General features: G+C 53.9%; 1 protein-coding gene across 1 annotated transcript; it reads left to right on the forward strand.

The window, feature by feature from the left end:
• Nucleotides 1-10,550: 10,550 nt before the first annotated feature.
• On the forward strand, nucleotides 10,551-13,748 carry Adra2c (adrenergic receptor, alpha 2c). Its single transcript, NM_007418.3, has one exon. It carries the CDS (start codon nucleotides 11,871-11,873, stop codon nucleotides 13,245-13,247), a length of 1,377 nt encoding a protein of 458 aa, NP_031444.2. The 5' UTR covers nucleotides 10,551-11,870; the 3' UTR covers nucleotides 13,248-13,748.
• The last annotated feature ends 2,257 nt before the right edge of the window (nucleotides 13,749-16,005 follow it).

Raw genomic sequence — 16,005 nt, forward strand, 5'->3', positions numbered from 1 at the left:
GTTACCTTTCTCCTTGATGGGTCTCTGACCTCAGCCTAGATGCCTTCTGCCTCTGCCCTGCCCTCCCAAACCCCAACAAGTGCCTAGGGACTGTGATACTCAGGGACAGCTGCAGGGAGCCATCACAGCAGGAAGTCAGGAGGCCTCCGGGTGAGTGGCTCTCAGTAGTCCCCACCATTGGACCTAACCGAGAGGCCTAACATCTTGGCCAGGGGGCAGTGACATGACCCTGCTTGCCACCTCCAAAATCTTACCTGTGCATTCCACATGGTTAGAGGTTAGGGAGAGCAAGGGGAGAGGTGTGTCAGGCTACCCACAGACTCTGTCATGTGACCACATGGCCTAAGGGTACCACTTGACAGTGACATACCGAGGGTATCCCTGGTTGTCTGATATGTCTGTGGCTCTTTCAGGATTGGATATAGCTGTGCTTGACCCAGAGCTCAACACAGCCAAGTAGACCCTGTGGGCGGCTGACTGCATGGGATAGTTAGTCGTGGCTGGGCTGTGGATGGGAAGGCCACCCTGAGGTGTGCAGATACAATGATCTCCCTGGAGACCCCTGGAGGGTCTGTCTTCCTGTGTGTAACCTAAGATACTCATAGTGTCATTGCATCTGCTACTCAATCGAGGCTACAACTGAAACTATTGTGGTTGTGGTGGGCATGAGTATGGGGTGCAGGTGACCAGGACAGCCATTTCAATAGCTGTGGGTCAAAGACCACAGCTGGATTCCGACAGCCAGGTGGATGAGCTGGACTCTGAACAGGAGGAGGCTTTGCCATTTCCATGTCTACAGAGACATCAGAGGCTCATGCCCCTGTCCCCCACAGCAGGGCCTTGCCAACTCCTAGGGATCCTGAGGAGCAAGGAGGTAGCCGGATCCACCAGGAAGTAGAGAAGGAATTTCTAGTGGGAGGAAGTAGGCTATGGTAATGTTGGTGGGAAGGGTGGTGGGCTCAGAGGTGTTGATGTGTGAGGGCAGAGCAATCCAGTTAGGCATCTATTAGGGTACAGAGCAAGACCATGAAGGCTGAGGCAGCATGTGCATCAAGGCCTGCTGCAGGGGAGTGCTGAGCGTCTCATGGATGTCCGCTTGAAGGGACGGATGTCAGGGTGCAAAGCCCTCTGGGAGAAGTCTGCACTGAACTCAGCACAATATCTGTGGCCAGACCTCTCCTAAGGCCAGGATGGGATGACATCCAGGACTCCTAAGAACACAGTGGGGTCTTTCTGTCCCCAGGGTGGGGCTCTGGAAATGTTGTCCCCTTCTGAACACAAACTGTCCTTTCACCCACACAAGACTGCCACAACTATCCAAGACTGAAGTCTAGAGGTTCACTCTCCATCAATGGGCGGCTCCCTGGTACTGCTCACTTCCCAGGAGGGAAGGGCTGACTAAACTCCATGGCTACACAGACTTCCTTGTGAGTATGGGCTGGCCTGACAGGGAGCCTCCTGGGTAACAGGAATGAGGCACTGGTGGGAGGCATGCATTTTTTTCCTTCAGTAATTGAAACAATATCTAGAATGAGGCATCTAATTACATTCCTTCCTAGAAATTGAACTATAACATGTCCTGTCGATACAAACGCTTTGTTCAAGTCAAACACTGCTCCCAGGGCATGGTGAGAGGGGCTTTGGTTTTTAAATAGTTTCTCTAAGTATAATCCCAGCACCTGACATATCTGTTTAAGCCTTTGTTCCCTCCCGGAGGTATCTTTGTGCGCCTGTGTTCCTGCATAACAATACCTTATAATTCAAGCTCATCTCAAGACTTGCTGGTTAGCGCTTCCCAAGCCCAGAGGGACTTAGGAGACCTTAGAACCAGTCTACTCATTTGTCAACTGAATAAACAGAGTTTCCGGAGACAGCAAAGGCCACAGTCTCTCCAGTCAGGTAAGATCTGGGGTTCTAGGCTTGGGTGGAAGAGAACACTGGTGGAGACAAGGGAAGCATCCATTGATCAGCCTAGGTCCAAGCCTGGTGGCACCTTCTGCCATCAGCACCCAGCACTGACCCCACTCACTCTAAGCTTCACCCCAGCTCCAGCCCCCTTCTAAGCAGAAGCCCTGGGGCTCTACAGGTGCTCTCTGTCGCCTCTACATTTCTGCAAGCTTTGTGGGGAATGCTCTGTGCATGCTATGCGTGGGTCCTCCATGACTGTCACGCAGTGCAGCACTCCTGTTCCTAGCTGGTTGGGTTCATCAAGGGAACAGCAGCATCCACCAGAGATATCTGGGTGGTGCTCACCTGCACTAGAGCACAGAGACTTGGGCACAGTCCTGGGAGCAGGAAGTCTGGAGTCAAGGTGTAGCAGGGTCACACTCTCCTATAGGTGCTCGGCACCCCTTCAGCCTTTCCCAGATTTCAGTGGCTGGGCATTCCTTTGCTGGGGTCAGTCATTCCACACCCCTTCCCTATATGGTCTTCCCCCCTGCCCCTTCTTCTTGACTAGTAAGGGCACTAGTCAAATGGAATGAGGGTCACCAGCATCCAACCTGACCTCCTTTAACTTGATCACATCTGCGAAGACCCTACTTTCCAAAACACATTCAAGGATGTAAGGATATCTCGGTCTCTGTCTGTCAATCTGTCTGTCTGTCTCTCTTCCTCCCAGCTGAAGTGGCAAGATTTGCTCAGAGGAAGCTATCTTCTTCTTATGGGACACACCCATGTCTTAGTCAAGGTGCTATTTAATACCTTATAGGCCAGAGAGCCCATGTGCCAAGGGCACTACCATGCTTTGTCTTAAAATGACAGAATATTCATCTTGGAATACAGCTGCCATGCAAAGATCATATTTCCCAGTTTTCCTTCCAGTAGGTGTGGCCACATGACCAAGTTCTGACCAATTAGATGCTAGCATCAAGGCAATGGGCAACTTCTTGGTAAAGCTGCTCTGTGGATGGGGGACTGTGGCTTCCTGTCTCACTTTGGGAACATGGACACAAGGCCATCTTCAGAACTGGGGTGGGTCCCTGAGGCCTCCACATGAGGCTACTGTCTCAGGGTCCTTGTGCCAGCCCTGTGCAGACTTTAGTGCACAGGAGAAACAGAAGCTTCTACTTTGTTGAAGAGTTTAGGGCTCTTGTTCAAGTAAATCGGCTACAACTAATGCTCAATTCTAAACAGAAGCCCAGCACCATTTCTGTCCCAGAACAGATCTCCAGTAGAAGTTGGAACAAAAATGGGCTGTGTTTTCTTCCCGAGGTTTTTTGGAAGAGAAAACCTGAGAAAAACAGCCAGTTTGCCAGGCAGTGGTAGTGCATGCCTTCAATCCCAGCACTTAGAAGGCAGAGGTAGGCAGATCTCTGTGTTTGAGGCCAGCTTGATCTACATAGTGGGTTCCAGGACAGCCAGGGCTACATAGAACAACCCTGTCTTGAAAAAGCAAAGGAAGAAAGGAGGGAGAGAGGGAGGGAAAGAGGGAGGGAGGAAGGGAGAAAGGGAGAAAGGGAGGAAGGGAGGAAGGGAGAAAGGGAGGAAGGAAGGAAGGAAGGAAGGAAGGAAGGAAGGAAGGAAGGGAATGGTAAAAAAGACAATTTTGCTGAACTGGTGTTCAGGGCCAGGGTCCCCTGGGTGGTCTCTGTGAGATGGACAGGGCAGCAAGGCATTCCCCTGTGGATGGCCAGGCCAGGTGGGGTGGTGGCTGGAAGTTCCACACATGGGTAAATAAGCCAGAGGCAGCTTCCAAGGTCGGGTGAACATGAGTCTTCTCAGCTTGTTTTTCTGAACATGTTAAGAACTCTGGCATTTTCCACTTTTAAAAACCCACAGCCAAACCAAACAAGAGCTTCTCTGCACTCATAGGAGAGCACAAGAGCTCTGCAGCTCTTGTCTGCCACAGACACAGACACAGTTAGTCTCCTAAAACGTGGCATGAAATCACTTCAGCCTAATGAACGTGCCTGATGGGGTCAGGTTTCCCAGAGGGGCAGCAGAGATGTAAGGCATCTGAGTTCGGCACGATGAGGGTGGGCTGAGAATTAGAGAGTCCACACTGTTGTACACACAACACTCAACACTCTTGTGTCCAGCTCATGTTCCAAGCAGATGCAAGAATAGGCGACTTCCTTGTCTTCAGTCACCTGTGATACCACTGGGATTGGGAATCTATTCCACACCACAGTCTCTCTAGACCTCTGCACATACTTGGTGGCAGCAAATGGGAAGAGACGTGGGTGAGGTTGGACTTGGTGCTCTCTGGGTGTCTTGGCTGTGAATAAACCCTCACTCTCGGTGCGGGATTCCTACAGTCCCTTGCTTCATTAGTGACCATTAAAGGCCAATGTAGCAATGGGGCATCCAGCTCAAAGGGAGCCCAGGAAAGCAGCAGCCCCAACAATGAGAGAAGTGGTGAAGCCATTCTGGAGAGAGAGGCCCTTGTCACCAAGTGAGGGTCCCACAGTGCTTTTGTGGAAATGGAAAAGTACCATGGAGGTTTCTACCAGTGCTTATTTGGGGGTTAGCAGCCTGAGCCCCCTGCCAGCTGAATGCTCCTCTGTAACCAGGCAGGACATTTGCCTTCAAATACCTTGTCCTGCTTTCATTTCTATTGCTGTGATAAAACACCCTGGCAACAAAGCAACATAGAAGGGGACCAAACACTTTATTAGCTTACTAAATTACAGTCCATCATTGTGGGAAGGTCAAGGTAGAAGTTCGAGATGCCTGTCACATCACCCCTGCAAAGAAAGAGAGTAAGTGCATCCTTGTTTACTTACTCTCAACTAGCTCTCTCTTCTCTTATAGTGTTCAAGACCTACTGCCTAGGGAATGGTACCACCCACAGTGGGCTGGATCTTCCTACATCGATTAACAATTGATAATAGCCCAAAGATGTGCCCATGGGCCAAATAGATCTAGATAACTCCTCACTAAGGCATTTTTTTTTAGGTGATTCTGAGTTGTATCTGTTAAAACTAACTATCCTTATATCTGCAAAGTGGAGACATGAACAGCATCTAACTCTTGGGTAACAAGAAGTGTGAGGAGCGGGTGTGGCGGCAGTCCCAAAGGCGCCAGGGACTGCAGCTAAGTCGTATGACTTGCACCTGACTTCCTCATATAAACCACAAACATCTTGAGAGCTGCACAGGTGTACCAGGATACCGGTGAATCCATTTTGATGGAGATATGCCCCTGCTGCCCTGATTAGCTGAAGCTGCGTGCCTGGCGAGGTGGCGTGGCCTGCTGTGCGTGGATGGGAACTGAGAGTATAAAAGAGTGAGAGGCCCAGGGTTCGGGGGAGATATAAACAAGGGAGATATAGAGAAAGAAGAAACAGGACTGAATAAACGTGTGCAGAAGGATCCTGTTGCAGCGTCGTTCTTCCTGGCCAGTTGGGCGCGTGCAACAAAGAAGATGAGAACTAGAGATTTCTCTACCCTGTCAGTTGTCTGTGTAGTCTCAAGGAGACAAACCTGACAGGTGGGAGGAAGAATCAAGGGGCCTCACACCATGGTTGCACCCTGTAGAGCCAAGCCTCTGGCATCCTGGCTGTGGTGAGGGACAGCATACAGAATGTATGGGATGACTGCCAAGATCTTATTCAGCTAAGGAGGCCAGAACTGAAGCCTCCTCTATAGAAAACCTCTCTAGTCCCAGGCCAGCTGAGATACCTCTTGGGCTCCTGTGGCCCAAGTTGATCTGTGACCTTAAGACCAAGAACTGTGCTCAGTGCTGACATCAGTAGGGCTATCCTGAGACTCCGGAGTGGGCACCGTTCCCAGAGTGTTGAGCGCTCTATCACCTGCATACAGGTGAAGGCCAAGGAGCCCCAGAAACACTGCCAAGGAGACCCATCATCCAGGACCAGATGCAGGACAACAGTGATGATGGTAGTGCTGGCAATGATGTAGGGCTAACAGCAGTTGTGGTAGTGATGGTGACCATGCTTTAAGAGCTTCCAAAGTGTAAGGAATTGCAAATATTGGATCTTTCTATTAATTTTTAAATAGTTTACCAAAGTCAAGCTCTTAAACAGGCTAGATGATACAAAGAAAGAGCTCACTTTACAGGTAGAAACCTGAGGGTCATGAGGGCAGATGACCCAGCAGTCAAGGTACAACCATAGGAGTTACAGTCTCTGTGTCCCAAATGGAAGTGGATGAATCTCTGTCCCACATAACTAATTCTAACCACACATGTACACATACATGAGCACATGCATGCACATATAGATATGTACATGCACATGTGGATACACATGTATCCACATACAACTACATATGCACACATATACACACATGCATACAAAGGTTTTCCTTACAGTTTTAGCTATCAGAGGCCTGAACTGTGTTGGCACACAGTTCTCTTCCTAGAGGCTGTTGCTAGATAATGTTTTCTAGTCTCTCTCATTTCTGGTAGCTGCTCTGATCCATGCCTTTCGACCCTTCCTTCTCTGTAAGTCCTGGTGTGGTTCCATCTTCCAATCTCCCATAACTTGCCTGGCTCTCACATTCCCTGGCAGGCACCTGTATTCACAGTGGGCCCCACAAGCATACTCCAGGACACGGTGGTGCGAGACCCTTGACTCACACAGACTGGTGGGGTACCTTTAGGCACTTGTGTCATGTGACATATTCACAGTCCTAGGGACTTGACTATGGGTAGTTCTGGGTGCACAGTGGGAAGAGCATATTTAGTTTGTGCCTCAACAGCAGGAAGCCTGGCCCAAGGGTGGCTCCAGGGCCATTCATGGTGGCTCCAAAATAGAAGCAATGGGGCATATACTCTTTCTTCAGTGACTTGTATCCTTGTCCTCATCTCCTCTTGGTCACGGGACAGCTGCTATGGCTCTCAGCATCACAGCCTCATACACACATAACCAAACAGGAAGTGTAGTGGTGGGCCTTCATCTACATTTTCACTTGTCATCAAGGAGCACTCACTGACTGGCTTGGACCCCACAGCTTTCTACCTGCAGCTCCTGCAGCAAGCAGGCCATGAGCTGTGAGTTAACAGACCTTGTAGGCAGCCTGAAAAGCAGCCACTGAAAGAAAGGTAGTTTCCTGAGGTCATGTCCTAATCCCAGGGTCCAGGCTCCACACCAGCAGTTTCTAAAGGCAAAGCCTGGAAAAGCAGGCTATGGGAATAAGAACCTTTGATCTGGTCCTCTGTTTCCTGCAGGGATGCATACAGACAATGCCAGGTCGTGTCTGCAGACCCAATGAGGGACTTAACAGGGTGGGGACTCAAAACTGAGGCCCTCAAACACAAGGCCCAGTCAACTGGAGCAACAGTGGGAACATCTGGGACTTTCAACGCTCATATGGGCTTCCGGGATACAGGCTGGCAGAATGGCAGGCTGGAGCCATTGAGGCTGCACACAGCTAAGGATACAGTGACAGACAGGAGCTAGACCCCCAGCCGGGCAGTGCCAAGGCACACAGTGGGTACCCGGCAAGAGACGCTGACCCTCTGTTTTCTATTACACCCCATGCCAATCCCAGCCAGTCCCTGAAGAGGGCTTCGCCAGCTCTGTTGGAACGCTGTGTTGCCAAATCGATGATCAATATGCAATGGATTCAGTCTGCAGGCTGGGGCGCCAAGAGCCAGCCCGGCTGCCGGATCCTTGCCACGTTCTGACAAGACAGATCAGTCTTTGGAATTCTTCAGGGAGGGGCAGAGAGGGAAACAAGCCTTGGTTTTCCCTTGGCTCATCTTTAAAAATGAGATCGCACATAAACATAGGGAAAAATCCTCAGCTCCATTTCAAATAAAAAGGGCATCCTCTTAGACTTGAGACAAGAAATCCAGCTCTATTTCCCTGACCCTGTCACCAGCTAGAGCTAAGTAAAATGGAAGAGCTCTGTGAGCCTGGCTCTCCTCAGCAGCTCCAGGCACCAGCCAAAGGCAAAGCTGGGCAGGCCAGATGCGACACTCCCTCAGGGAGAGGGAGAATGGAAGAGCCAGCACGGATATTAGAGACAGTGGTGCAATGTGTTCATTTCACAGACAGGAAAACTGAGGCCTGAGAATGAGGAGGGTCACTCAGCTGCCAAGAAGCAAGGAAGGACATGATCAGGAGCTTAAATTCACACTTGATGGCTCTGCTCACTTCTGAATCAAGATGTGAGTGGTTGCACAAACAACATATGTGTGTGGACATTTATGCTTATATGTGCATATATGCTTGCCTTGTGTGTGACTATGTGCAAACTCATGTGGGTGTACATGCACATATGTGTATACATGCATGCCTTTGACTGGAATCTTCCAGGTGCAGATACACATACGCATGTGTTTGGGTATATACACAGCTACACTGGAAAGTATCTGAAGGGATGAATGTACATACGTGGCATGCACATGCAAGTGGTGTGTAAGTGGTATATAATCATACATATATGTATGAACAGGTGCACATGTATACACACATGTGAATGTAAGTGCATCTTCATGAACATCCGTGTGTTCAGGCAATGGGTCTGTGTGTGCACACTTGAATAAGCATATCCATGTGCATGAGCCCATGAGGGAGTGAGGTGCATGTGTTCACGCATACCTGTGAGTACACCAGGGTGATTCAAGGAGCCCAGCTCCCGTCAGCCCATGTCACGGCTGCTTTGCAGCATGCGCACTGCTCCCAGGATTCACACAGACATGCAACCAGATCCTGTGGTAGAGGCCTGGCAGGGAATTGAGAGCCTAGGACCCAACATCCAGGCACTATGCAACCCTGGCTGGACCAACCCCGCACTTCTAGGCACCAGTATACCCACCACTCTGAATACCCAGGCTGCTTCACTTCACATGGATTTCCTTCTGAAATATACCAGGACCTTCCCAGAATGCCCTCACATAGTAGGTACAAACACCCAGTGTGGCCTGCCACCAACTACTCTTGAACACACAGTCTGTAGGGGCACACATTGTTTCCTGCCACAGAACAACCAGAAGCAGACTGTTGGGGCTAATTGGCTATCTCTGGGCAAAGAGGCTAGTTCAGCCTCTTCGTAAGTTCCTGCCACCCCAGGGGGTCTCACCAGCTGCCCTCAAATGAGCAGACTCTTTAACTCTCACTTCTGGCTGCTGACTCCAGAGTGGCTTCCTCTCAGTTATGCCGGGAGGTATGGTCAGCATCCCTACAGCATGTAGCCATCATCCCCAAGAGCCTAGGTCACTCAGTAGCGAGCCCTGCAGATGCCCTTGCAGGCTTCCCTTGCAGGGCTCCCAGGGCATCCCTTTGCCTAGGCAGGCATCACTTGGAAACGTGAGGCTGTGTGCAGTCAGGGCTTGGGCTAGACTACCTGTTGTCCCCTCAGCTTCTCATATGACAGCATCTCTGACTCAGGCAGGTCCACAATGCTGCCTGCAAGGGGAGAAGCCATCTCTCCAACAGTACCCGACCAGTGCCCACTTGCCCTTCCCCTCATCGTCCTCAGGCTCCCACATCCTCAGAACTAAACCAGCCTCTTCGGGGGGCACTCTCACCAAAGAAGCATCCCATCTGAAGGAGTACCCACATTCCTAAAGAGCACTCTGTCTTAGGGACCATCCACACACTGGGGACTACCTCAGTCCCTAGGGAGCATGGTCCACAAAGCTTTTTCCTAATAACTCCTCCATATCCAAAGGTGATACATGCTGTCACCTCCTCCTTTGCTTCTAGGCTGGGTTGGGGGTAGGGATGGGGGGTGGGGAAGTTCCAGGGCTTTGATGGCACTCAGTGTGGGGGTGAATATCCAGACACAAACACCATAAGGCCAGACCTCCTCTTCCTCCAATATACTGATGTTGGAGTCATCTGGGGGCTTCTATACAAACCAACTGAAGTTGTTTTGATCAGTGGCCCTTGTTGGGGCCTCTGGGTAAGAAGGACTTGTTAAAAAACCTTGGCGGTTCTTCCTCATAGTTCACATTCTCAGGTGACAGCACATGGCACTTTGCAAGCCCTGAGTTAGAAAGTGCCCAGGACAGGCATCAAGAAGTGTGTCCTGCACGGGCACAGTACTCAAGACAGGCCCATGGTCTGAAATGTTTGTCGTCTGCCTAATCCTAGTTGGACACCCCTGCCCTGAGGGTAGGTCCTGTGGGTCCTCTAGGGCTGCAGTGCCCACAAGGAGGTTGCACTATCCTCAAGGACTGCAGGGAGAAGCAGCCACCAGAGCAGGGACAAGTCCAGATGCCACAGGTCATGGCTCCAAGGTCCTCAGAATGACTTTCTGATGAGGCCTTCTGCCAGTGGATTGCCAACTCCCCTCCCTTTCCGGTCTATCTGACCTGTGTAATGAGGTCCTGGCCAGCCTTGGTGGAGAGAATGGTACTCCTTTAGTTCTAGCAGGGAAACGCTAGGTCTGGAAAGTCCAATTTATTCTCTTGGCCACATCCTCCCTGCAGACCTGGGGCTGCCTGGAGGCAGAGACCAGTGCCTCAACTCAACTCAGGCCACACGTGACAGAACCTCTGTGAAACTGACACGAGATCTCCCCAACATTTGATTTGCTCGCCCTCTCTTAAACCTACTCCCACAAAATCACGCTGCATGGGGCAGGTCAGTTTTGAGTTTGTCAAAAGCGCAGGTCTGGAGCGTCCCCTCCAGCTGTGAAAAGCGGGATCACACAGCATTAAGATTCAACTTCAACAATTGCCAACATGGGTATAGAGCTTGGGAGCTTGATCTGGGCCTCGACTGACACCGTGGTTATGATTCACGATCCCGCAGCGCTGAGAGGTACTCAGAGGAGGGAACTGAGGCTGACTGAGGAGGTGGCTCTGCAGGGGAGCAGGGACCCTAAGCTCCAAAGGAATGATGCGCACCAGCAGTGTCTCTGCCATGCTGCTACAAGCGCACTCTCCAATCAGGCCGCGGACCCCGAGCCAGCCCCTTACGAGCCGGTGTGCGCGCCCGCGCGCGCTCCGTCGCCTGTAACCGAGTGAGGTGGAGACTACGATCTTAGAAAGAGCAGGCTTCTAGAACTCACCGCTCAGGCCAGCCCGCGCTCAGCCGGGCCCCGCAGGCTGCAGTTGGCCCTGGAGGGGGCGCCCTCGCCGAGTGCGCGCCCTGCGCCGCCGCCTAGGGCTCCTCCCCGGCGCCGCCGGCAGGTTCGCCCAGGCGGCCGCGGGCTCCGGCTCCCGGCCCGCTCCCCCCGGGCCCGCGGCTCGGGCCTGCGGGGCGCCCCGCCCCGCCCCGCTGCGCCCTCCCCGCTGCGCTACTGGACTCAAGTTGGAAGCCGAGCCCGGGCGACAGCACTTGCGCCAAGCGCTCCGCGGCGGCGGAGACGCTGCACCGGCGAGCGGGGAGGGCGAGGCGGCGCCCGCACGGCCGAACGCGGACCTTGGGGGGCGCCCGCACTCGGGAGCAGCAGGAGGACCGCGGGTGTCGGCGCCCAGCCCCGCAAAGTAAAGTTGCAGGGACCCGGAAGAACGGCAACCTGCGCCCCGGCTCGCTTAGCCCCAGCCAGCCCGTTGGGAAGCAGAGTGTCCGGGCCGCCGCCTGCAGCCTGCAGCCCAGTCGGGCACCCGGACCGTGGAGCCGCTTGCGTGCACCAGCTTGGACACCGCATCTCCGTGGGCTGGCGGCCGGGACGCTCCCACTGAACCCAGGCCGAGGGCGGGGCCGCTCGAGGACCCGGGACCTACCCCCATTCCCCCCCACCGCCGCGTCGCCGCGCTCTCTGGGCACCTCCAGCTCTGCACTTACGCGCGCGGCAGCTGCGGGGAGCCCGGCAGCCACGCTCTCCGGCGCGCCGCCCGCCCGCCGGGCCACCACGGCCGAGAGCCGGCTGCGGGGCTTCGTGGCCCCCAGCCGGCGCGCCGGAGGAGCAGGCGGCGATGCGGACGCCGACCCTGGCTGTGGGGCGCCCGAGCTGCCGAGGCTGCGCCCGGGCTCCTGGCAGGACCGCGTAGCTCTCGGGAGGACCATGGCGTCCCCAGCGCTGGCCGCGGCGCTGGCGGCGGCGGCGGCTGAGGGCCCCAACGGGAGCGACGCGGGCGAATGGGGTAGCGGCGGGGGTGCCAACGCCTCGGGGACCGACTGGGTGCCACCGCCGGGCCAGTACTCCGCAGGTGCTGTGGCGGGGTTGGCAGCTGTGGTGGGTTTCCTCATCGTTTTCACCGTGGTAGGCAATGTGCTCGTGGTGATCGCTGTGTTGACCAGCCGAGCACTGCGCGCCCCGCAGAACCTCTTCCTGGTGTCTCTGGCCTCAGCTGACATCCTGGTGGCCACACTGGTCATGCCCTTTTCTCTGGCCAATGAGCTCATGGCCTACTGGTACTTCGGGCAAGTGTGGTGTGGTGTATACCTGGCACTGGACGTGCTCTTCTGCACCTCGTCCATCGTGCACCTGTGTGCCATTAGTCTGGACCGCTACTGGTCGGTGACGCAAGCGGTAGAGTACAACCTGAAGCGCACGCCGCGCCGTGTCAAGGCCACCATCGTGGCCGTGTGGCTCATCTCCGCTGTCATCTCCTTCCCGCCTCTCGTCTCGTTCTACCGCCGGCCCGACGGCGCCGCCTATCCGCAGTGCGGCCTCAACGATGAGACCTGGTACATCTTGTCCTCCTGCATAGGCTCCTTCTTCGCGCCCTGCCTCATCATGGGCCTGGTCTATGCGCGCATCTACCGCGTGGCCAAGCTGCGCACGCGTACGCTCAGCGAGAAACGCGGCCCCGCCGGCCCCGACGGCGCGTCCCCGACCACAGAGAATGGGCTGGGCAAGGCAGCGGGGGAGAACGGGCATTGCGCGCCCCCGCGCACTGAAGTGGAGCCGGATGAGAGCAGTGCGGCCGAGAGGCGGAGGCGCCGGGGCGCGCTGCGCAGAGGAGGACGGCGGCGAGAGGGTGCTGAGGGGGACACGGGCAGTGCGGACGGACCGGGACCGGGACTGGCAGCCGAGCAGGGTGCTCGGACGGCGTCTCGGTCCCCAGGCCCCGGAGGGCGCCTGTCGCGGGCCAGCTCGCGCTCCGTCGAGTTCTTCCTGTCGCGTCGGCGCCGGGCGCGCAGCAGTGTGTGCCGCCGCAAGGTGGCCCAGGCACGCGAGAAGCGCTTCACCTTCGTGTTGGCGGTGGTCATGGGCGTGTTCGTACTGTGCTGGTTCCCCTTCTTCTTCAGCTACAGCCTGTATGGCATCTGCCGTGAGGCCTGCCAGTTGCCAGAACCGCTCTTTAAGTTTTTCTTCTGGATCGGCTACTGCAACAGTTCGCTCAACCCGGTCATCTACACTGTCTTCAATCAGGACTTCAGGCGCTCTTTCAAGCATATCCTCTTTCGAAGGAGGAGAAGGGGCTTCAGGCAATGACCCTCTGGCCTCCTGGACCTGGACCCACTGACGTCCTGGACAGCTCTGAACTCGGGTAGACAGAGAGACCAACAGTGTGGTCTCTCCAGAGTCCCAGGGTGGACTTCAGGGCACAGTGTGGGATGTGGCAGACAGGAGCTGGGCGAGAGACAACTGGGCCTTGGGGAGTGGGGAGGAGAAAGGGAGACCTTTGCCTTCCCATCTCAGCGAGGGGCTGTAGCTAGGTTGTGGATCCAGTTCCTGAGAAGGCTTCTGTGGAGTGTGGCTGTGAACTTAGGGCTTTAGAGCTCAGACAACTAAACCACACCAAGAAAGGAGCACACCACCCCCTTCTCGGTCTTCCCTGTGAGCAAGGGCTGACTTCCTATGACCTGAAAAAGGCATCTGTCTGGGGGAGGAGAGATAGCACAGGCAATCTCTGGTTACTGAGATTGTTTGCCAAATACAATGACAGCCAAAACAACCAAACCATTTTTTTTTAAATAAACCTTTGTAATCTAAGTGTCAGGTGCATTGGTCAGTTCTTAAGCCAGGGTGTCAGAGAACTCTCCAGATCTTCCCCTGAGCTCCCCATACCCCCAACAGGCACACACTAAGGTATAGAGTGCTCTGAAAGCTGAATTCTAACTGCCTTTCTTTCATGAGGAAGAAAGGGGTTAAAGCGGGTAAAGGATTTGGGTATATGTAAAGTATATACTCGGACTTCTTTTCTTCAAGTGGTTATGAGGCAAAGGAATGGAGGGCCTCAAGCCGATTCCAGACTTAGATTCGGCGAGGAGGGGTGTCTCCTCCCCACATTCCGTCCCTCCAGGGCCCCAGACATCTGCACTCAGAGCCTAGTGTAGTTCTGGCATACAACGTGCTCTTCCGGTTGCCTTTTGAAGTGGGCAAGGTGGGATGAGACCCAAGAAGTCTACCCCACAGATGGGGTGGACTTGTGGCCAGGTGGCTTTGCTTAGTTGCTAGGTGGCCAGGCTGATCTGGACAGTCCCCAGGTATTGCTTCTGAAACGAAGCCAAGGTCACTGTGGCCCAGAGCAAAGAGAACCTGTTGACGAGCAGGGGAAGGTCCAGACCCCCACCCCCAGGACTTCTCCCCAGTGCTGCCCACTCTACCTTTTCTCAGCCCCGGCATAAAACACTTCTGAGGACCGTCCTATCTCCAAGTCAGGACCCACTGAACTCTAGTAGCCCGCTGTGGTCACTCCCGGAAGGCCCCAGGGTAGGTTGGGAGGAAAGTTATGAGTAGGACCTGCGGTGGGAGAGTGGCCTCAACACCTCTGACCCAGCTCACTGCAGTTGGGTGGGTTGTAGGGATCTTGCCAGGATACCTGCAGTGATTGCCTAGCTTGTGTCTCTCTTGGGTCCCCAACCCCATTAGTCCTGCTCTCCCCAAGCCCCTGTCCCTGAGTCAGACACCAGAGCAGTCCTTTCTCCTTTCTAGCCTGAACTGCCAAAGCTGTCTTTTGGGACACAAGGACACACACACACACACACACACACACACACACACACACACACCCTACCCCACAATACATACATACACATACACACACACACACACACCACAAGAGGAGAGAGAGAGAGAGAGAGAGAGAGAGAGAGAGAGAGAGAGAGAGGGAGAGAGGGAAAGAGAGAGAGAGAGCGCTCTTCAACCACTGTGGATCTCACAGTGTCCCTGCAGTGTCAGACTCCACCATCACTTCAGGTGGTGAAAGGCTTACTTTATGTTTGGCTTAGGCCCAGATGGGGAAACTGAGTCTGGAGTGGTGAGAGGACAGAATATGCTGGCTAAGCTGGATCCGGGAGATCTCAGCTGTCTCTGGTCCTATTATGAGGGAACTTTGCCAATATGGTCCAAAGGCACGGTCAAGGGCCTGGGGGTGATACATAGGGAATGGCACAGTTGATCCTACTAGGGAAAAGATGGTGGGATTCTCCTATGTGCTTATAGAAAGGTCTTCTGGGCCCAGGGCCTCAGAATTGCCACTGTTGGAATCTGCATCTCAGAGCACCCAGAATAGAGCCCAGATAACCAATGAAATAGGGAGGCAGTTCTCATCCTTCTGTAACTGTAACCCCAAATCCAACCTTTGCCTTAAGCAGAGCAGCATTTTTGGATTCTATGTGTTTGCTACAGGCACATTTCTTAAAGCTCAAAGAGGTGAATAAACCTGTCTGGAATCAAACATCTGTCCATAAGACACAGACAGGGTTCGGCTTCACTGGCTCAAAATTCAGTCATAAAATAAGAATTTCTAGATAGGTCTTCACCAACCCTTAGGTTGTGGGGAATGGATTCTCACAGAGGAGGGAGGGATCCAGGCATGGACCAGGTGCAGAAAAGGACAGTTGTGTTTTAGGAGACTGCATCCTGGAGTTGTGGGTAGGGAAAGAGAGAGTAACAGGAGACTGCAAAGAAAGTCTGGCTACCAGACTGAAGAGGAAGAGATCTCACCCTGGTTAGGGGGATAAGGGGGTGGAGTTTTGAGTCCCTGGGAGACTTTGAGTTCTGCAGAAATGTGTTGGCCTGGCAGCCAGAGCTGTCCTGTTATACAGACAAGGGTGGCCTAGAGCTGATCGCTTGTGAGCTCCAAGGGCCCTGGGGGGCAGAAAGGGCAGTCAGCCCAGAGCCAGGCCTCTTGGGGATTAGCTCTGTGAATGTAGCTGGATCTCCACCGGGGCTGTCAACAAACCCTAACAGGTTTCCTTTCCTTTCCTAATCCCAGAAATGATGCTCTAGGCTCTGGTTTGTGCTC

Source organism: Mus musculus, chromosome 5 (assembly GCF_000001635.26).
Source record: "Mus musculus strain C57BL/6J chromosome 5, GRCm38.p6 C57BL/6J".
Lineage (NCBI taxonomy): Eukaryota > Metazoa > Chordata > Mammalia > Rodentia > Muridae > Mus > Mus musculus.